At 36.9% G+C, this 23,944-nt stretch overlaps 1 protein-coding gene across 2 annotated transcripts in view; it reads left to right on the top strand.

The window, feature by feature from the left end:
- The window catches only part of MET (MET proto-oncogene, receptor tyrosine kinase), a 112,084-nt gene that overhangs the window by 24,827 nt on the left and 63,313 nt on the right, over window positions 1-23,944 (top strand). For both annotated transcript variants that reach the window (XM_043463129.1, XM_043463128.1), the window contains exon 2: window positions 3,725-4,941. In XM_043463129.1, coding sequence (XP_043319064.1) covers window positions 3,739-4,941 — 1,203 coding nt within the window. In that variant the 5' untranslated portion in view covers window positions 3,725-3,738. The remainder of the gene's footprint in view (window positions 1-3,724; window positions 4,942-23,944) is intronic.

Below are 23,944 nucleotides of genomic sequence, written 5' to 3'. Positions count from 1 at the left end.
TTTGGCAAGTTTGCTTGTCTAGAAATTGAGAATAGTAATACTTCCTACGTCACAGGGGTTTATGAAGAGCATATCAGAGGTTCAGCAGAATGCCTGGCACATGGTGTAGGCACTGAGTACATGTTATTGTTATTTTTACTATTACATGGTTTATTCCTTATTGAAGCTCTGCCTTGCCCTCTGGTCCAACTATAATTTTGTAGCCTTTAAAGCCTATATCCCCTAATCAGATACCTTCACTTGGATTCTGAAAATCATTGTGTCCTTAACCTTCTTTCTTGGTTTTTTTCCATATCTCATGAATGTGAAGAGGAAGTCATATACATTGTGTCTTATCTTCAGGAAGCTCTAAAAGCTACTATACAATCCTTTCTTTCATTTCTTGCTGACCTCAGTTTGCATGCCCTGCTGTAGATATTCTAAACTTTCTCCTACACCCTGAAGTCCCTGGTCACTCCTCTGTATCCATCAATTTCAGCAGATGATCATATACCCTAATTTATTTTTAGATATTGAGATCATATGCCCTAAACTCCTTAAATGTCCCTATATCTTTATCTGACATCTCATCCTCTCCTGTTGTCTCAGAAAGAGAGGCTTCTCTCACATTTCAGGGCTCTTGGAAATGCCTCCTTTTGCTCCCTTGGAATGTTGATCAAGTACTTTTATCTCCCTCATTTGCCCTTTTTGTTTTCCGCACTTCTCTAGGTTAAACTACTTGTATTTCTCCTGATTGTGTCACATACTCTCTCTTGCCACTGAATCTTTGCACAAATGGCTCTCCCACTAGAAATTTCCATTCCTCGCTGTCCTTCAAGACTCAATTCTAGCATCATTTCCAGTATGGTTGTTTGCCCTTCCTACAAACTGCCATAATTTCTGTCAACCCCATGCCTCTACCAAGTGACTGTGAGGTTTCCAGGAAAGGTACCGTGTTCTGTATTCCCAGCATCTACCACAGTGTCTGGCCTTTAGTAAATACCCAACAAATGTTAGAAGGAAAAGAGACCTACAAATGAGTGTGTGTCTTTCCTACAAATTAAAGTCCCCTCAACCCTCATTGTCCTTCCTTTGACAAGCATTCTACCTCCTCATCACACATTCCCTTTCAATTCAGTGTCTAACACTGTTGAATCTACTGAAAGTACTCTTGTGAAGGTCAACAAGTAGCTTTTGTATGGATTACATCCACTTTCCTGAGCCTTTCACCCACCTTCTGTGACACAGCGCAATATTGGCTCTCTTGACACCTCCCTGAACTAACTTACCTTCCTTGACTTCTTCTCTAGTTTTTCCAGTGTGCATATTGTCAAGACCTGGTTCATTTGTCTTCTCTTCCTTCACCTCGTCCCTCCAGGAACATAGTCATTCTTGATATTAACCATCACTTCTGTGCAAATAACATGCAGAGTTTGTTTCTATTTCAATTACAATCCCATTTATCCCACTAAGATCAAGTTCTGGAGTTTCATTCTTTCTAATGCAGAGATGACAGATACTTGGCACTCATGCTTCTGCTCGCCTCTGTCTCATCTAAGAGGGATATTATCTCACCCAAGACCAATTGCGCTACTTTCTCAGTATGAGCAGGCTTCTCAGAATTTTCATTATTCTCCTTTGTCGCTTGGTACTAATGCTATCTGCTTGGAATCTTCATTCTTCACTTACTTCAGACACCTGCTTACTGGTAAACAGCGTAAAACCTATTAGTCATCCCTGTAGTAGATCATTTTCACTCATTTCTCAACAACACGTCAAACTCAGCATGTTTAAAGTCAGCTTATCATATTCTTCGATCTTTAGCCTAACTTCCTCCTGCTGACTACCCTAGCTTTGTAATTTGTTCCATTCCACTTTTTTCCAGATTACACTGCTTATCCTTTACCTTGTCTTTTGTGCTCCACCAATTTAGGTGTCAAATCTTATTTGTTCAAATAACTCTCACTCATCCCTTCCTTTCTATTTTGGGGGCCACCATCTTGCTTCTGGCCCTTTTTACCTGGTTGTGGGCTATAATACCTGTCTGGCCTTCTCATTGCCAGGTTCTACCTGCTCTAAGTCACTTTGCCTCCAGATCAATCTTCCTAGAGTAAAACCTTGCTCAGATGACTCTCTACCTCAGAATCCTTCAGTGACTTTCTATTATCTCCTAAATAATGCCTGTAATTCCTGTCAATTTGGTAGGATAAAATTATCTTTAATTTTGGAATCAATAAGATTTGGATTCAGCTTCTGGCTACTACACTTATCTGTTCTGTGACTTTAAACTTACTGTTTAATTTTTATTCACTCATTTATTCAACATATGTTTATTGAACACCTTCTTCGTTCTAGGCTCTATATGAAGCCCATGAGATGAAGTGATGAGCCAAACAGGCATTGTCCTTTTCTTCTGGATCTCAAACGTGTTAGACTTGTCCATATTTCTCATGATCATAGTAATCCCAAGTACAGGCCATACTTTGCTGTCTTGATGCTTTTAGCTTCTGGTTTTTGTTATACAGAAAGTCATAATAGCATGTACTATAGTAATTTGCATATGTGTATCATATCTCAGCTTCAGTGTAAGTTCACTGACGGGTAAGTGCCATGTTCCATTTCCCAAAATGCAAGCACAGAACCATGCACAGTGAATTCTGTTGTGTTTTTATGGACCTCGAGTTGGTCTTTGGCATAATTACAATGCCCAGTATGTTTTTAGAGACTCCTTTTGTCCTGTCAGAATTACACATTTTTAAAAATGAAGGTGAAGTAGTAGCTATTTGGTTTCTGTTCCTTCTAAGGCCTCTCTTTTCCAACCCTGCCTGTAACTATTATAAGTAGAACTCACAGTGTGCACCTTAAGTTTTTAAAACCTGAATAACAAGTCCACTCATGCTTCCTAGTAGAAATACTGTCCATGCACATAAAATGGAATGTCAAAATAACGTTCTTTTAACTAAATAGCTTTTGACTTGGTAATGAACAATATGTTGTTTTTCCCTGAGAAATAATTCCAGCACTTTAGTCCTAAAGATTATATTTTATACATTTTTAGCTTGCTGTTTTTACATTCCCAGTGATCTTACATTAAGTTAAGCATTTGTCTATCCAAAACAATAGGTCAATTATAGCCAAATTATAACCATACCTTTTCTCTGCACACAAAATCCTATAAACAGCATGTGATCATATTGCTTCTAGAATTTATGATTGTTTTCTTCCAAAAGGAAGCTAAATTTAGCTTAGTAATTCTACATGCTCCCAAGGAAACAATGCCTGCTGTGATTTGTAGAGTAAATGAATCTGAACCACAGTTCCTTTACTTGACTAACTGAGAAAGTTTAAATATCACCCTAGTCATTAACCACAGATATTAAACCACATGAAACAACCAGCAAGGGGTTAAGAAAGAAATGTGCTATTTTTCTGACTTCACTGCTGAATGAGTCTAACTTAGTTGTTGTATTGTTCTTAATACAGAGCATTGTTTGCATCTTATAATGGTTCTCTAAAATTACTTGTTCGTGGCTTGAGTTCTAAAATTAAAACTGTGTAAAGTCATGTCCAACTGCACAATGCATCTTTATGTGAAGCCAGCTAGAGTTTTTTGTTTTTACTCACTGTAAGAATTCCAGTTAGGAAGATTTGTTTGTAATAGTCTAACTGGTATAGTTCTCTCAGTTTCTTCTTCTTTGTTTCTAATGACAACTAAACCGCTCTCGCCTTGACCGTCTTTTGGCAGATAAAATTCTCACCATGAAGTCTCCTGCTGTGCTTGCACCTGGCATTCTTGTATTTCTGTTTACCTTCGTGCAGAAGAGCGATGGGGAGTGTAAAGAGGCACTAGTAAAGTCCAGGATGAATGTGAACATGCAGTATCAGCTTCCTAACTTCACTGCAGAAACATCCATTCAGAATGTTGTTTTGCACAAACATCACATTTACCTCGGTGCCGTTAACTACATTTACGTTTTAAATGACAAAGACCTTCAGAAGGTTGCTGAGTACAAGACTGGGCCTGTGCTGGAACACCCAGATTGTTTCCCATGTCAGGACTGCATCCACAAAGCCAATTTATCAGGGGATGTTTGGAAAGATAACATCAACATGGCTCTGCTTGTTGACACGTACTATGATGATCAACTCATTAGCTGTGGCAGTGTCCACAGAGGGACCTGCCAGCGACACGTCCTTCCACCCAACAATACTGCGGACATAGAGTCAGAGGTTCACTGCATGTACTCTCCTCAGGCAGATGAAGAGACCAGCCAATGTCCTGACTGTGTGGTGAGTGCCCTGGGAACCAAAGTCCTACTGTCTGAAAAGGAGCGATTCATCAACTTCTTCGTGGGCAATACCATAAATTCTTCTTACCTTCCAGATCATTCATTGCACTCGATATCGGTGAGAAGGCTCAAGGAAACGCAAGATGGTTTTAAGTTTTTGACAGACCAATCTTATATTGATGTTCTACCTGAACTCCAAGATTCCTACCCCATTAAGTATGTCCATGCCTTTGAAAGCAACCATTTTATATACTTTTTGACGGTCCAAAAGGAAACTCTAGATGCTCAGACTTTTCACACAAGAATAATCAGGTTCTGTTCCACAGACTCTGGATTGCATTCATACATGGAAATGCCTCTGGAGTGTATTCTGACAGAAAAGAGAAGAAAGAGATCCACAAAGCAGGAAGTATTTAATATTCTCCAAGCTGCGTATGTCAGTAAGCCTGGGGCTCAGCTCGCTAAGCAAATAGGTGCTAACCTGAATGATGACATTCTCTATGGGGTGTTTGCACAAAGCAAGCCAGATTCCTCAGAACCAATGAATCGCTCCGCTGTCTGTGCATTCCCTGTCAAATATGTCAATGAGTTCTTCAACAAGATCGTCAACAAAAACAATGTGAGATGTCTCCAGCATTTCTATGGCCCCAACCATGAACACTGCTTCAATAGGGTAAGTCACACAGGTTCCCTACTTGCAAATTATGAGGTACAAGTCAGAATCGGTATCATCCTAGAAGAGAATATCAAGGGCTTTTTGATGCTTGGTAAATGGTATTTATCCAAATGTTTGCAAATTCTTTCCAAGAAACTTTAGAAATTGAATCTTCATTTAAAGATAGAATCATAACTTGAGAAGAAGTTAATGTGATAGCTTAAAGAAAATATAAAATATTTTTACAATTTGGGTTTGCACGTTTGCCAACATTTTTCTGATTATTAACTTTACTTCTCATATAAGCTTTAGTAGTTCTGGTCAGATGTACATAAAGTTAGCACAACAGCAGTTCTGTAAAGCACAGTTATTGAAATGCCGTGCAACTGTTACAACATTTAGAACAAGATGCTTAATTGTAGGTGTTGAAGGCTTTTTTTTTTTAAATGAGGTCCCATTCGCTCACTGCTGTATGAATAGTCTATATTCTTGGCTTTACTTAAAGAAACTTAACTAAAAACTAACAAAAAACTCTTCTAGAATGTTGATACATTAAACATTTTTACGTGCACTAATATGCTTCTCTGAATAAATCAGAAAACTATAGAGGAAATTTCTGCTCTGAGATTCCTCCTTTGGATCTTGGCTTCAATGCATGAAGTTCCTGCTTGAATAGGCATGTATCTACCAAGTTCTGATTTGGTGCTTTTCAGTTGACATTTGATGTCTATAAATATTTTGATTGATGATTGTTTATACAACATGAAATGGTATTTTCACAGGAACTGTTAGGGAAATTCTTTGTTGCTTTGATTTAGATATAGTAAAGGCTACCAGCTATACCCAGAGGATTTATCCTGCTAGTCATGAGATCATTTAGGGTTAGCATCAAATTGAGAGGAAGAACATCAAATTGGGAGTCCATTGTGGCCTTGTGCTTTCCTGGTGGGGACCCAGATTTGAACATTACATACAGACTTGCTATGCCTCCTAACATAAGGACCACTAGTGATCATAACTGGATGAACAAATGGTATAGCTTTTTTAAAGATACCTGACTTTGAAAATGTACATCTCCCTTACTCTAACAATTTCAGTCTAAGTGGTAAAGGTTATAATTGCAAGCAGGAAGAACATTACACATGTCCTTGATAAAAGAAAGTATATAATTTGCAGATGGGTACCAAGGACATATGAATTCAGAAACGTTTGTTTAACTTTTGCTGAAATGTCTAGGGTACTTCTCCAGATGGAAACTCTACGTAATTTATTTATAAAGTTAGAAAAATGCTTCGGAGAAAATGAATCCATCTTTTAGTGAACTAAAGCCATAACTTACTTCCTTCCCTCTCCAAAGTCTATGAATATACATAATATACATACATATAAATTCCAACTAAGACTTATTTCTCCCTGAATACATTTTAATATGTGTTGCAAAATCTGTAAGAAGCAATGGGATTGTTCATGAGGCTACCCGTTTTCCTTACTAGAAAATGGAAAAGAATGAAAGGAAACAAAAAAACTTTCAAAAACCTGGGAATTAGGAAATAAAATGTAACATTAATAGCATTTCAGAGAAAACACTTTTTCCTGCATCCAATAAATTGCTTCAGAAACAGAAGTTTAGAAATGAGTCTCGGAAATTCCTGCAGGGCCTCTAAAGCACACAACTTTGTTATTTAAATCTTGTTTAAATTTGTTGAAAACTAAAGAGACTTTACCTTACAAGGATATACTGATATCTTATCTCTTTGCTTTATTTTGTACATTTCAACCCCCAGATATAAAAGTACTTATCAATTCTAGAAATTCTCAAAACACAGCTGAACTTTATCCTACCCCTTGGACATTTTTAGTGTTCCAGGAGGAACAAAAAGGCAGGATTACCCAGTGAAATTCAGGTCAGTTTTATCACCCAGGAAAAATGCCCAAAATGCACCAACCACACCTGAAACTATTATCACTCCCATCGCAAAAATTCTTGTGGGAAACAAGATGAAACTTGCCAACATAGTCGTCTTACAAGGGAAGCCAACTTTAATACTAGCCAAATTCCATAAAGACAAATACCTTCAAATCTCTTCATTTATTTGCCTGTTTATCTTCTCTGGTTACTGAAGGTCAGAATTCTTCCAAGAATGAAACTATCCACGTTCTCAGTTTTCATATACCCGCCACAGAAAGACCTCAGGTTGTTCCAATAACCAGCAGACAGACATTTCCCAGCTTCATCTTAAAATGAAGGCACCTAGAGCCATTACTCACACAAAACCAAATGATTTACAGGATCAAATAAGTTTGGAAAGACTGTAAGCAACACAACTACTCCATTTTGTCTTGGCAAATTTACTTGGCAGAGATAGCAGGTGACCCAGCAATTTCTTGGAACTGAGTTTTTATTTTGGCATAACATTTAGTGAATAGATACATATATTATAGTTTTGTTATTAACATGTCTAATCAATCAGATCTTTATAGAGGAACCATTGTGTGCTCTGTAGACAAAGAAAGCTGCAGCGCTAACTTTGCACTGAGGCTTTGAGAGCATGTTCGCAGCAGCAGGGGTTTTCTGGCCCTCCTGGAGCTTCTGCCCTGTACAAAATGTGTCTCTATCACAGGATCAGACAGAGCACCAGGAAGGGATCTTTTAGATTTTAAGGGTCCAGCAGGAGTATCAGACCTGACTTGCTTATTTTAGATCACATATTATGTTGCTTTTTCCACTCTCACATTTTATAAAATTATATGTGCAAACTTTCATATACATCTTCTCATATTGATGACATCACTAAAACCCTCTTTCAAGTTATCTGATAGTTTTCAGAGCAGGTCGTCTTCACCTCTTAGTTGTACTTCAAAACTCGTTGATTCCCCATATGATGCTGTTTCTGGAAACTTATCCCATGCCACAGATATCCATTCATGTACTATTAGTGTTGACTATTAGTTGTTCTTCATCTTTATAGTGTAACCATTTTCGTTGTTGCTTTTGAAAGTGACTGCTAAAGGGTTTGTTCACAGTGATTTCTACCTTTTAGAATTATGATATTCTACATCCACAAATAATTAAATCTTTGGTCTTAAAAGTCTTTACCGCCCTTTTTACGCATTCATCATTCAACCTATGTAAGCATTCTAAATTAGTATTGATTGAAGTTGTTTTAGGTTAATCTGTATTCCCTAAACAGTACATTGTTATTCAACATGTAACTGAGAAAAATGCCACATAATCTGGAGACTTGGAAAATCCCCAAATTTGGGCATTAAAAAAGCCCTCATCTTCTATTTTGGGATAAACTATTAAAAATTCACTTTAAGCACATTGACTGGATCTCCAACAGTGTCATATAAGAGATTTAGTAACATGACAGTTATTCCAGGAAAAAACTAGAATCAGTATACACTGGCCTAATTTCTTCCAAATAATCAATATTGAATAAAGGAATTTTTTGTCCTCAAATCAGCAAAGATCCTGTTCCCTAAATTACAGTATACTTACTAACAGAAGTAGAATTATGCATTTTTGAAAGATTTTTAATCAAAATTGAAAAAGGGGTCTTTGAAATATCTCCCACCTATCTAAAAAATAGTTGACATTATACATTCTCTTGCAATCCCATTATCAAAGTTTTATTTTACATATAAGCATTTGAAAGAACATAAATAAGACTTGTAGCAAATATTTTTACCAATATCTTGGTTATCTTAATGACCAGTGATTGATCATTTAAAGGGGAAAAGCATGCAATTTGGTGCCAGAGTCACCTGGTTGGAAGCCCTGGTCTCCTGTGTACCACCTGTGTACTTTCTTCCACATTACCTAATTCTTAGAGCCTCGGTCTCCTTATTCATAACATGCAGATAGCAATACCTACTTCTCAGGCTTTCTGTAAAAATATGGGATAATGAATATAAAGTACCTGGCACATAAGATAATCATAAATTTAGCTTATTGGAAGGCAGCATGATCTCATGGAACAGGAGATCTGGGTTCAAACTTGTACCCCATGATTTTCTATCTGCCTGTCCTGAGAGCATTATTTAAATCCAATGAACCCATTTTCCTCCATGCAGGACTATGGTGTGGACAAGTGCAACAATGTTTATAAGAGGCTCTAACTTTGTCCTTGGCACATAATAAATAACAACTCTCATTGAAAGGGGTATTTGTGTAAAGAAAGTCAAATTCAAATTACTGGATTGTTTTCTGGAAGAGGCACATTCTGGTTCTATTGCTCATGGGGGTCTTTTACTTCCCTGGTTGACTGTTATGAGTGACCACCTCCATAATGTTTAATTTGTGTAAGTCCTCCTGAATACTTAATAGTTTCAAAAGGCAAAAAGGAGATATGGGAGTGGTGGTGGTTTGGAGGGTGACGAGAAGGACAACTGAATCAGAATTGTGCTGTTTAGTCAATCTAGAAGGCATAAGGTGCTCCTTTCCCTGAATTTAATTCTAACTACCTATGGCACTATAAAATACAATGCTTATGTTATGCTTAAGTTATATGTTCAAGAATTTGCAGATAATGACGTTTTAGAAAAGGTCAACCTCAAGGTTGTTTGTGCCAAGCTTCCTTGTTTTTAAACATCATTTATACTCAAATTCAAAGAGTAAGCCAACTGCTTCCCAAAATAAAGGAAACTTAAAGTAGTAATTTTCCATCTCCGTTTCAGAGTGCCAAAGTTAAAGGGTCACCACTCAGAGCCATCAAAGGAAGAAAGCAAAATGATTAGAACTATTTTGAATGAAAACAAAATCAAAACAAGATGCAAACAAGGGGTAATAGGAATAGGCATAAAAATAAACATACAGTGATGTTTCTTTATTACTATTATAAAGATGATAGATGAGTAAAATTGGGTTACATTTAAGTTGTAATGGAAGAAAATAATTGCAGCCTTCCATCAGGAAACCACAAGGACCATTATTGATCTGTCATCCTCAGGGCATGTCTCATAATATTTAATAAAATAAACAAAGATTTATAACTCTTTATAGGCCATATATCTATAATCTCCCACACCACACCATTTGAACTGGAAATGTGAAGTCAGTGTTACAAGTAACATCCATATAATTATACTGGTTTGGCATGCTTATTTAAACAGCCTAGCATTCTCAAGAGAACACATTTCGTATTAGAGATGAAAAATGTGAAGTCAGATTTCAAGGTTTTTTTACTTCCCGTGCTTCAAAATGAATGTTATCCCATATGAAAAATGCTATTGAGGATTCTTCATTCTAAACACACTAAACATCTTGGCCATATGCCAAATGTAATAGATTACCAAAGCAAAATCTTGCAAGAAAGAAAATCCTTGGCATCTAAGGATTCAATCTACTTTAAAAAAAAAATCTAAGTAGAAATTCGTTAATTTTACACTTGATTCCTTTCCTTCCATAAACTCTTCTTTATTGTCTCCCAGGCTCAGGGAGTTGCTGCTTCCTAACTTAGTTGAATTTTCCATGTTGTCTGTCTCATGAGATGTACTACATTGCATTATTTTATTAAGAGGAATTTAAAATTATTTTCTTTCCAGAATTTTGTAACACTCTGAGATCACAGGGCACACCATTGGGATATTACAAAACATGTTACAGAGTGAGCCATTAAAGATCTTTGCTTTTTTTCTCATCCTCCTGATAACCCTTCTTTAAGCCATTTTGTAGTTTATTTACAGGTACACCCTAGGAAAGAATGAAAAAACAAAGACATGACCTTTGAAATAAGTTAAAGAAACACAGTTAATGCTGAGATGATTGCCAAAACTGTAAATAGGTTTAACCTGTGAATTATATCAATTCAGAATGTGATTGATAATATTTCCCACCTGTACATGGGTATTTATGCATTAACTGTGCCACATGCATTATAAGTTAATTCTTCATTTTTCTCACTGTCCTTTGAAGCAAGTTGTGTGATCTTTTATTTAAGTAGTTGATTTCTACATGGAGATTCACTTGGTTAAATTAATTGAGCAAACAATAAGGAGTTCGGGCAAAAAAATAAATCCTAAAGTTGGTCTTTGAAAAGTTGAACTGATGATAAAATTCTGAAGCTACAGCTCTGATACATACATTATTGCCATGCCACCACATGATTAGAGACTTCTGAAAGCACATGAGACTTCGCATTTTGATAAGAATATTCACCTCCTTGAGTAATAATGGATTTTTTATTCCAAATAATGTATCAAATTTTGAATGTTACATCCTTCCTTCAGACTTCTGTCTTATTGATGGCATTCCATCCTGCATTATTATCTCCTCTAGTAAGAAAAATGGGGAGCTCTCAGAAATTGGATAGAAGACCCACCAGGAATTTCTGCCGTTGCTTATTCATAGGTTGGCACAGATACCGAGTCAGTGGGCACCCTGAGTTCAGGATGACTCAGTGCCCAGATATGTGCAGTAAGTCACATCTCCAATGTCCAGAGAGGGCTGTAAAGGGCTCCTTTATCCGGGAAATGAAACCAAGTGCTCAGCTACTCTTGATATCATTAAAACTCCTTTATTTTTTAAAAAATATAATAGTGAATGTGGTAAATGATTCTAGGATACTGGATACATTCCAGTCTGCTCATTATGTATTCTTCCTCTAACTAAAACGGTTCATTTGTGTATGAATGACTTGCTAAGTAAAAGCCTTGGGAAAGAGTCTTCCTGCACTTCACCATAGACCAAGGCTAAGGTGGGGCAGATGAAGTGTGTCTTCCTTCTATACTGCAAAAATACCTAATACTCTCTTGTTTCTCTACAAGAGAACAGAAAAATGTATTATAAATGCAAGCTAATATAGAATAAGGCTTGTTTTAACTATTCTTGATGTTCACTAATGGAGGTGTTTTATGAACAGTATCTAACTATAAAACAAAAAAATAATTCTGAATTCAGACTAAAGTCTGATTTCAGTTGTTTGATTTGGATAAATCACCAAAATGTTCATCAATCAAAGGACATTAAAATGGTGATATTCCAAATGATGCTATAGCTAAAGGCATGAATAGTGGTCAGTTATGATTTGTAAAGCATTCTCTTCTAGAACTGATATTACGAAAATTAAAATTGCTAAGTTGTCATCTCAAAATATATGGCATTCTCATGATTTGCTAAAATTTGAGTCCAAGTACCAGAAAATGTAAATCTGTATGATATTAATTTTCTGATGACATTTTAAATTTAAAATCCATTTAACACTTGCCTCTAGCAACTAGTCTACAAACTAAACTACAGGTAAAGTGCTACCCAAGGAAATGGGAAAAATACAAAGATTAAATTGGTATGTTAGCTCTGAGTGAATCAATAGTATTTAGTGCTAATGCACTAAGCAGATTACAAGCACTAATGCAGTGGCAGTCAATAGTAAAAATGAATATCTCTAAAAATTATCTTGGCAATAAAATGTGCAACATTTTCCATTTATTTTGAGCTAATTACATTACATGCTTATTCGTTCATTTTATTAGTTTAAACCAAGTAGTAGAAGCCTAACCATTTCATTTAGTGCATAACAGCCAAAAACTTGCAATCTTTGTTTTCATCAAGAGACAGAGGAAAGGACTTATTCATACAACTAAGATTCAACAAAAAATTCAACAGAAATTTACTGACTGTCTAACCCTACTGGTCTTAAAATAATGAGTGATATAGGCCTGGTTCTATCCTTTATGAAGCAAACCTGCTGGGAGAGGAGATGACAATAAACAGTCATACCAACAAACAAATACATCATGATAATTTATGAAATACAGTGTAAGGGAAATAAGCATCTGTGAATGCAAATGAAGAGGAAGATCTAAATTTGGTAGTATAGTCACAAAAGGCCACCTTGAAGAGGTGAAAGTTAACTTTTTCATGAAGCTAAAAGTTAACTTACATAAAGCTCAAAGTTTTAGAAAAAGCAATTATGTCTTTACTGCATGGTCAAGTACATAGCCAGTTTTTAACAAACTGATAGCCATTACCTATATCATAAGTTTGTGGTCTTAACTACATGCTGTGGCTTTTTAAAATGGGTTCTGACCGTAAGTGCATATTACTTTAAATGTAGAAAAATCTATAACAAGAAATAAAACTGTGCTGGAGAATTTAACTTTTTAAACACTTTCTCTTTTTTAAAAAAAGTTGTCAGTGTTTCCGAACTTTGTCTTTTCTTTGGTTTCTAAGAAATGGTCACTTTTCACTGAGTATTAATAATGCTTATTATGAAGAAGATAATGTTTGGATTTCTAGAAGCTAAGGACATAATTTAGATAGCTCTCATTTTCACAGCCTCTCATAGTCTATCACTTTAATCACCTTCTTTGAAAACAGAAATTTATTTTATCTGTCAAAGTTGTTCCTTTCTTCTCCCCCTCTTCTTTCTTCTGTGGCCAACACTTAGGACCCTACTCATCAGAAAAACCCATGTTTCTTAGGGACAGATGGGATTGTCCTGTTACCAGTAAGTCCTATGACCAAAAAAAAAAGAGTCATATAATTATAAAAATACACAAAATAAACTCTTTTGAGACTGTCAAATTTGTAAAAGTTGATGGAATTAAAAGGAATGTGGTGCTGAGCCGCATTGTCTTCCTGCATCTGTGGACTGTCCTCTACACAACTACATCCATTTTACACCATTTCCTTCTCATGAGAACAATGCAGCCTTGAGGGCCAAGTGAGAGACAAGTGTTCCCAAGGACTCATGAGATGTCATGGGTACCTGCTCATGAGTGTACATGAGCGTGTACATGGGCATGTGCTGTAGTTAGTGCCGGCTTTATGCTGTTCTAATGCATCTCTGGCTGCAGACACATATTGCCTTTTTCTTTCATGATGGTCATGTTTATCTGTATATATTTAATTCTGCAAATATCTAAATAAGTTTGCCTTAGGCACTTTGTCATGCTTTTTTGTACCTAAGGATGTACTTTGCAGATCATAGACAATAATGTTGATTTTGACAAAAAATTTGTCTTCCAAAAAATATGTATGTATATTTGCACAGTAAAGAGAGACCATCTGATTTGCTACAGTGTTTGGATAAAAACACTGTAAAATCCTGATAAAATCAACAAATACATTTTTGTGACTGGATCACAAGAAGCATTGTTTTTGTCATCTCTGCAAGTCACAAATATCTGCAATGCAGGTGAAAAAAATATGTATGAAGAGTAGAAAGAAATTCTCACTTTTACACTGTTCACTTTGTTCACATTTGTTTGGCCCTGAATGAAGTACAGTTTGCCAAGGGGAAAGATGAGGGAATGGGAGCATTTATTCTTTAGGGCTTATTCCTGTGCCTACAAGTCAGAGAGGTCACTGGCTTGCCCCTTCCTGAAGGTTATAATTACAGGCAGAGGACTGTTTATTTTCCAGTAAAGTGACCAGAATTTTGAATGTAAGAGATTGTTTATAAGAGTACCTTGTGAGTATGATTTATACAAAACCTCAGAAAAGATTAGGGATGTGAAATTATTTTTCTTCATGTTTTCACTAATCTGAGAAGGTCTAAGACACTGAAATATTCTACAGTGCAATAACAGAGGTGAATATGAGGTCAAGTTAGGTGATCCTGGTACTAAAGGAACTGAATTAAATTAATAAAGAAGAATTTTTAATATAATATTCCTGATGATTCATCAAATACAAATTTATCTGTGGCTCCAACATCATGGTAAACAAGAATCAGTAAATATATTAGTAAGAATAATTGAGAAATATTTCTAATTTGAAAAACACCAGTTACATTGGATTTATTTAGAGCTGATGTGGGGAAAAAATGCACAGTGTTTTATACTCTCAACTAAACTCGCTCTCATTTCAGAAGAGTCAGAGGAAAAGTGTTAATTCCAAGTAGAACTGGGCAGACAAAGCACAAGATTGATTCTGTTACTGACCCACTAGTAGGGATACTAGTCAGTGCTTGCAGAATGATGAATAGTATTTAAGTGGTGGTTTAACAATAGTAGGCACTACTTGTAATTAATATTGAAATGTCAAAGTTCAGGGTTTTGACATGTACAAAGTGGAAAGACTAAAATATGTGCCTGCTTTTAAAAATGATATGGTTAATTTTGAAAGTTATGGTATTTTCTATCTAGATACTTTTTTAGAATCAAACACTTATGAAAACATAAACAGCAGTTTCAGATTTTTAGGCAAACAACGCTTTTTATGATCCTGGGTATGTGGTTAGGTGGTGCAGTAATTGACTCCAGGCCTCCTGTCCTATGTCCATTTGTTTTTAGTGGATTCTACGCAGGAAAACATAGTCACTTCAGTGTTGAAAATTTGAAGTTCATCTTTTATGAGACAGTTACAGATCCTGGGAAAATATACACCGGGACTTTTCCATACCTAACAAAAGAAAATTCTGTATTAAAAAAAAAAACAAAAACCCTCCAAATTATTATAGGATCTAGGGTAGCCATGGTGTGAACTATGTGATATTGAGTATCTTATCACACTAGTGATAAGATAACAAGCCAGTTGAATGAAGATGAACTCATGAAAAAAGAAGGATTATTAAAGATTTGAAAAGTAAACACCTAAATTTTCATAAGTAAATATTAATTTAGTATTTGTGTGAGCTTTAGATATTAAAGTTCTCTCTGTACTCTCTGGGCCCTTAGAGCCAGCTGTTAGAGCCCCTGGTGCCTTATTTAATACTCTGTAAACTGGGTATTCAAGAACTGGTTAAGAAACAGTCAACTTTTCTATTTTCTCTGCCAATATATAATAAAATCTCTTATCCAGTGAGTGACTGGACAGTTATTTTTAATAACTTTGACATAGCTTCATCTTACCTTTTTTTGCTACTAACACAGCTTTCTAAATTCCAGGTGAATCACAAGTTTAACTGAACTATTGTTTGTTTAATGTTCTGTTTCCTTCTAACCTTATTCTCGTCTATCAGCCTCAGCTCAGTCCCCGGTGGCGCAGAAAACTCTCAGTTGGGATTAAGTAATAGTTTACACAGCCTCTCTCACTCATTAACCCATGTTGACTTTCTCCTTCAGTGCACTAACCTTATTTAAGACCTTCTTAAGGACCATAACCAGCTGCTGGTTTCGGTGCAACTAACAACACCTATTTAATCAAGAAATAATATTTCCAAAGAAATTATTTCACCTATCTAAACCTTCTTCATTAGCATGGCCTAATTAAGTATGTTTCTTCTGTGCCTTCTCTAGAAGAAAACCTGGTCTCATTCGTAGTAAATATGAACTTTAAAAATCTTTACTTCTTCTCTCCTTCTATGTATACCCAAAGCAGAAACAAAAAATTGTATACTGTCATTCTGTACAGGTTTTGTTTTTATTCATCTGTTGAAAATGATACCAATAAGATAAGACTAGATCTCCCTAGCTCCATCTTCGTCCCCAAGTAGTCTGAATGGTTCCAGACTGCTCCTGGAGTAAGTAATCTTTCTTGAAAGCCAACCCATGTATGTAACTGCATCCCTTAAAAGTAATTTGAGGGAAAAAAAAAAAAAGTAATTTGAGGGTTCCCCAATGGTTTCAGTGTGAAGTCCACACTCTCCAGTATGGTATTCAAGGGGTTTCTTACCTTGGCCCTGGCTAGTTCCTGGTCTTCCTTCACACTCAGTGATGGTCTGGCAAATGTTTAACTCTGGGGCCGGGCTTTCTCAGTGGCTCAGCAGTAAAGAGTCACCTACAGTGCAGGAGACCCAGGTTCGATCCTTGGGTCAGAAAGATCCTCTGGAGAAGGGAATGCCTACCCACTCCAGTATTCTTGCCTGGAAAATTCCATGGACAATGGAGCCTGGTGGGCTCCAGTCCATGGAGTCTCAAGGAGTTGGACACAATTGAGCAACTAACACACCCACAGGAGGAGTAGAAATCCCTAAATTGTGATCTTTTATCAAGTTGGGTTGTGTAAATACCCACAGCAAGCCAATTTCAAGTCACTGAATAAAAATTAAGAAGACATGTTCACAATTGTCTCTGTAAGTTGGTATAAGATACCTCAAGCATACCACTGCCACTCTACCCTACTCTCAACTTTCTATTTTCTCTCATTCTTACATTTTCCTTTTTTCTACTCTTCTAGCAAATTCCAATTATACATTACAGTGTTATCAACTGTATCCATGTTATGCATTAGATCCCAGACCTTATTTATCTTTTCATTGAAAGTTTGTATGCTTTTACCAAACTCTCTATTCCCCCACCATCCTAGGCCCTGGCAACCACTTTTCTATTCTCTGTTTCTATGAATATAGCTTTTAAAAATAAAATTCCACGTATAAATGATCCAATGAAATACTTGTTTTTCTTTGTCTGACTTATTCCATTTAGCATAGTACCCTCCAGGTTCATCCATATTGTCACAAATGACAGGAATTCCTTCTTTTTTTTAAGATTAAATAATACTCCATTTGATGGACATTTAGGTTGTTTCCATGTCTTGGCTTTTGTGACTTGTTCTGCAATGAACATGGAAGCACAAGTATCTCTTAGAGATAATGGTTTTGTTTTCTTTGGATATATTCTCAAAAGTGGGCTCATGTGATAGTTCTATTTTTAATTTCTTGAGGAACCTTCATGCTGTTTACCATAGCAGTTTATATTTCCACCAAAAGTGTACAAGAATCCCCTTTTCTTCACATTCTAATAAGTATTTGCTATCTCTTGTCTTTTTAATAATCGCCATCCTGATGGGTATGAGGTGATATCTCATTGTGGTTTTAATTTACATTTCCCTGATGATTAATGGTATTTAGCAACTTTTCATGTGCCGTTGGTCATTTATATATCTTTTTTTGAAAAATATCTATTCAGGTTCTTTGCCTGTTTTTAAGCTATATTTTGGTTTGCTTTTGAGTTGTATGCATTTTTTGCATTATTAACCCCTTATTGGATATGTGTCAACTTATCATACTTGTAGTTTCCAGTATTCATCAGTCTCTCTCAGAACCTTGACTTAACTCATATTATTTCACCTACCTCAGTTTCCCTTTGACACTCATTTTGTCAGGTGAACATTTTCTCCCTATTTTTTTACAACTCTATTAAGGCATTTCCTTCCCTAGAAAACCTCCTCTAACTTTTCCCCAACTCCTCATTCTAGATAAGTTGCCTTTCCTATATACACCAGTAGCACTCTTTGCTTATTTCTAAACTGTATCTTTAATCATATTTCATAGTAATATATTCCCTGGTCCCTTATTACCCCCTTGAAGATATGGACCATAGCTTTTACCTCCATACCTTCAATACCTACCAAAATAGCTTGAACAAAATATATATTTATCAAAAGAACAATTAGTTGTGACAAACCTCATATTTCAAATACTGTAATAGAATGCTGATTAGCAAAAATTATCTGTAGATAAAACAGCTTGCTTTCTCTCCCCCAAATCTGTGAAAACTAATTGATAAAACTGGGAACTTTCCAAGAGTTAAAGAGCACTGAAGAAATTCTGGAGAGTTCCATTTTTTCCTTACACTCACACACACGCACGCACACACTCATACTCACATGCACACACCCTCCTCCACCTACCAGTTTGAGATTAAAATGTATCAAAGAACAAAAGAAGAAAAATGAAAAAGAAAAGATGAAGATAAGGACAATGAATAGACAGAAATTGCAGAATTTTGTACTTAACCAAAATTGGGAAAACATAATTAAAGCCATTTAAAAATAAAAGAAAGACAGTGTAACCTCTGAGCTCCTTAAAGCTTTCTCAAGCCTATCAACAGAGCATCTCCTTTGTGTGGGTGACATGGTCTTTATGAGGGACCTTATTGCAAAGCCTTCTGGTGGTTATTGCTCAAGCAGTGGTACCAGTAGAAGCATCCTTCCATGAAGTTTGCTTTTGGAATCCATAGATTTTTTACCACTGATCACCAATCTGTGATTTCAAGTTGAAAGTACAGGCTAAGGAAAAGAAGTTTGAACGTGAAAATCTTTTTCAGTACCTTCTTTACCGTGGCCACAGGATTAGACTCCACAGTGGCACTGTTTCATAGGCACTTAAGTACATGCTTGGTGCAGAGAGAAACTTTCTTGAGTTTGGCCTTGTAGCTGCAGTCAGATTAGAAGAGAGTTTTGTCAGGGTCTCAAGGACCTTGGCCAGTGAGAAGGGTGGCCCACAGATTTTAGGCAGGAACAAGTGGAAAAGAGGAGTAAAGAGCCTCACTGCACAATGATAAGATGGAAAGGAGGGATAAGAGGTAGTGACAGAGATGGCAGGCTAGAATACAGTTCTGGGTTTAAACAACTTTTGGGGGCGTAATTGAAGGACTCTGGTTTCATCCATCTTTCACCTCTCCTGGCCCTCCACAAAAACATTCATCAGCCTGTTTCTATTGAGCATGACACTGTTAGACACATAAACAGACCATGGCAGTTTTATTCTTCAGGAGGAACTACTTCTGTTTTATTGGTTAATGCAGGGTAACTGCTGTTCTGTCTTTGAATATCTCTTTTACTTCTCTTGAGGAAGTATACATTGAATTTTTTCTGTGAATAAAGAAAAGCAGAAAATCTCTATGCACTAAGCATTAAAATCTGCCTCCCTTGGAACATTTTTTTTATGAATCACTCTGTCACTCATGAAGGTGATTGAAAGGCACTATGAAGGCTGCTAACCAAAACCACATGGACTTGGTCTGTTTCAGATCTGAATCACCTTAGGAAATGATGATAAAGAAGCAAACGTTTTTAACATTCAAAATTCCAAAGCTCCTATCATTGTAAACTTGAATCATCTCTTGAATACTGACAATGTCCCAAGAGGAAAATAAATATGTATATTTATTTCATTTATTTATAAATGCATTTGTACACGTGTATATATAAATCCATATACACATAAAATATATTCTGCTCCAAGTATTTCTCTCTTCCCTCTTCATTAATTCAACTTCTGTCACAGCCAGGCTCAACTTTGACCTCTGCCATGAGCTGTTTAAGCCCACTCTGATCTCATCCTTATCTAATCTTAGCGCATTTACTACCTATACCAATGTTTTCAGAACTTAGCTATCAAGAGTAATTTTTGTACTTTATATTATTAGTTAGCTGTAATGTAAAGTACAAAAAAAATGTGCCTACCTCTTGTTTCCCTTCGTTCACAGTGCCTTCAAGTGATATTGAGGGAACAGGCTGGACTTTGGAAACATTTGCTAGGGTTGTCAAACTATGACCTGTTTTTGTGCACCCAGCAAGTTAACAATGGTTTTTACATTTTTAAAAGGTTAAAAAAAATACACAGACTAAAGTAGAATATGCTACAGGGACCCAGTGGCACTCAAAAGCCAAGATTTTTGCTCTCTGAAAAAAGAAAGTGTTAGTCATGTCCGACTCTTTGTGACCCCATGGACCATAGCCCACCAGACTCCTCTGTCCATGGAATTCTCCAGGCAAGAATACTGCAGTGGTTAGCCATTCTCATCTCCAAGGGATCTTCCCGACCCAGGGATTGAACCCTGGTCTCTTGGGTTGCAGACAGATTGTTTAGTCTGAGCCACTAGGAAAGGCCCTTTTGCTCCCTAACCCTTTACATAAAACAGATGCCAAGCCCTGCTTTAAGAATAATGAAAAGTAATAGTGGATAGATAATAAGTCTGACCTTACTATATATAGATAATTCTATTAAATAGGTGTAAGTGTTCCCATTTACAAGCTTCTTAACCTAAATAATTAGAATTTTGAACATTTTCTTCTAGGCACAATGAAGACTCAGTAGACCAACCAACAACAACAGTAGTAATAACAACAACTATTTATGTTCTTAAGCACAAGAGCATAGACTTACGCCTTTTTTGTTTGCTTCTATATCCTCGAATATCCAGGACAATATCATGGCCTGGTTCTGTATTAGTTTCCTAGAACTGCCACAACAAATGACCACAAAGTTGGTGGCTTAAAAACAACAGAAATTTATTCTCATGTAGTTCTGGAGTCCAGGAGTCTGAAATGAAGATGTCAGTCAAGGTCATGCTCCCTCTAAAGGTTCTAGGGAAAAGCCCTTCCTTGTACAACTCTTACAGTTCTGGGGGTCCCAGCCATTCCTTAGGGTGTAGCACCATAACTCCAATCACCAACTTCATGTTCACATGGCCATCTTCCCTGTGTGTCTCTCTGTGTCTTCTCCTTTTCTTGGGAAGACACCAGACATTGGACTTAGGACTCACACTAAATCCAGGAGTGTTTCATCTCAAGATTCTTAACTAATTAATTGGACAGAGCCCATTTCCAAATAAGGTCACATTTTGATGTTCCAGGTGACTATATGACTTTTGGCGGAACTCTATTCACCCTGCCACAGACCTCAGTAAAAGTTTTTGAATGACTACATGAATGAAAGAAGTGACCATTTAATATATTGCTGACACTGGAGTCATTTCATTTAAACCTTGAAACAATTCTATCAGGTATGTGTTTTTCTATTTTTCAAGTGAAGAACTGAGGTTTCAAGATCTAAGTATCCCCCCTAGTTCACACAGACAATGAAGGCAGGGTCATCCCTATGCTCTTCTCCACTAGGCTTGTGTGATTGCCACTGGGCATGACTAAGAAGTGGACTTGAGGAAGGAGATTATGGAATCAAGGAGATCAGATTGTAGGAGTCTTAGTATGAACTTTCCTTTAATTCAGTAGAAAAAAATTTGAGTAGATAGGTAGATATAAACAATAAAGGAAGAGGAAGAGTTAAGATGACTAAGACCTCAGGCTTAGGGAGAGAGTGACTATGATGCTGTATAGAAATAGGAAGCTGGAAAGGGAATCAGCTTGGAAAGAAAAATGATGAGTTTCCATGTCATCAATGGTACATTCAAACTTGGCCTTAAGGCAGTTGCAGAGACAGGGCTGGTCCTCAGAACAGAGAATGCGCCTGGGTGTGTAAAGTGAGGTCATCACCACGAGACAGCACCATTACCTCATGAATCACCAGAGTTGAGCCAGCAGCTTGCTGGCCAGATGTCTGGTTATACTATGTTCATGACTGTCTGAAGCTGCCCTTTATTCCTTCCTAGTGATGGTCAACCTCTCTTTAACTGCTCACTCATTTTGCTCCCTTGCTAGAACTCCAACTGAAGTTTCAGATTATTGAAGCCATGAGGTAGGATCACTTCATCAAGAGAAGTTCATGGCAGCAAAAATACTAAGGAAGCTTCTTTCTTTTAAATCATGACTGAGCCCAACATCAGGCATCCCCTTCATAGCACAAAACAATGAAGTCACATTCTTAGGGTTTGACCACAGCATCCTAATAGCCTGAAAGTGAAAGTGTTAGTTGCTCAGTTGTGTCCTTTCTTTGCAACCCCATGGACTGTAGCCTACCAGGTTCTGTGTCCATGGAGTTCTCCAGGCAAGAATACTGTAGTGGGTTGCCATTCCCTTGTCCAGAGGATCTTCCTGACCCAAGGATTGAGCTCAGGTCTCTTGCATTGCAGGCAGATTCTAATAGTCTGGCATTGCATTAAAGATCCCAACAGGAAGGGCCTGCTCTGCCAGAGAGCTGACTCTTCGGCATTTTCCAGAGAATCCCGGCTTGTTGACGTCTTAGACATCTGAGAACAGGCTGAGAGAAGTTGAACTATGTCTGAAAGACGCATAAGCAGACACTGAATTTCAAAGCTCTGTGCCTCAGCCTGTGGTCAGCTCTCAATACCACCCACCTCCCAGTCCAATGTAACAAATATAAGAGAGCACATGAACGAAATTTAGGGAAACAAGCGAAGTGGAGTTCCTGAAAGCAGTTGAGTTTTAGCCAACTCTGTTAAAAAGCTTAGACAAAGAATAGCTTTCTATTTTTGAAATATGTATCCCCCTGAAAAACATTATTACATGTCCATAAAATTTGTCCAAAATATAAAACATAATTATGAATAAAGTTAATATTAAATTGTCTCTTAATTTAGTCATGGGCAAGGAGGGAAGAGAGCTGGTATGAGTGAACTGGCAAAGATCTCACAAGATAGAACATTTTTAAAAATCTCTCTGCAAGACTGATTTAAATTATCTATAGATGAGCTAAATTTGTCCGATAGATCAATTAGAAGAATCACTATTTTAAATATATCACATACTTAATTATACTGAATTAAATGTAATTGCATATTCACTGCATGCATCATAATGTTAATTAGGGGAAACATTTTGAATCAAATACATTGAAGTATACAGCACTTCAGTTTTCTTTATATATATAAAAAAATAGTATATGTTTCAGTCAGGTTAGAAATATTTGTCAAGTACTCATGAAAAGGTAAAGAAAGACTAAATTAAAGTATCACTTCAAGGTTTACGGATTGTTGAGTAATTCCTGTTATTTAACTCTGACTGTATATGGGCTTCCCTCATGGCTCAGCAGTAAAGAATCCACCTGCAAGGCAGAAGACACAAGAGACACAGGTTCGATCCCTGAGTGGGGAAGATCCCCTGGAGAAGGGCTTTAGCAACCTCTCCAGTGTTCTTGCCTGGAGAATCTCATGGACAGATGAATCTGGCAGGCTACCGTCCATAGGGTTGTGAAGAGTTGGACACAACTGAAGCGACAGAGCACACATCCATGTGCCAGTATATAAGGCTCTCGGTTACAGAAACAGGCCTTTAACAAGTCTAAAGAAAAACCAAAACAGAATGTTTGCCATTGTTTCTCAGAATTAACATCACATAATTATTTTAGAAGAGGATAAACCTTTAAAAGCTAAATGCTTTTTCAAACTTCTTATAAAATCGGTGTATGTATCCAGAGTCTATGTATGTTTTTGAAGCAGCCTCTGGTGGTTGGGGGACAGTGATCACTCATGGCATCTTAAACATTGTGAGCAATCATTTGTTCCAACAGTGGGCGAGGGGCAGCTTGGTGATTCCAGGCCCAGGGAAGCTTTGGAAAGTCACCCATAGACCCACAGCATGGTAGAGCTGGAAGAGAAGGTTGAAATCAGTTCTCTCCACCTCTCTCTTTATAGATAAGAAGCAGGAAGCCTAGGACAGTAGTGAAGACCCTGGGGCACAATGACCTCAGTTTAGTCTTAGCCCTGCTACAGC

The sequence above is a fragment of the Cervus canadensis genome, chromosome 3, assembly GCF_019320065.1.
Source record: "Cervus canadensis isolate Bull #8, Minnesota chromosome 3, ASM1932006v1, whole genome shotgun sequence".
NCBI classification, from domain to species: domain Eukaryota; kingdom Metazoa; phylum Chordata; class Mammalia; order Artiodactyla; family Cervidae; genus Cervus; species Cervus canadensis.
The sequence above is the reverse complement of the archived record's forward strand: the minus strand, read 5'-3'. Positions and strand labels throughout refer to the sequence as shown.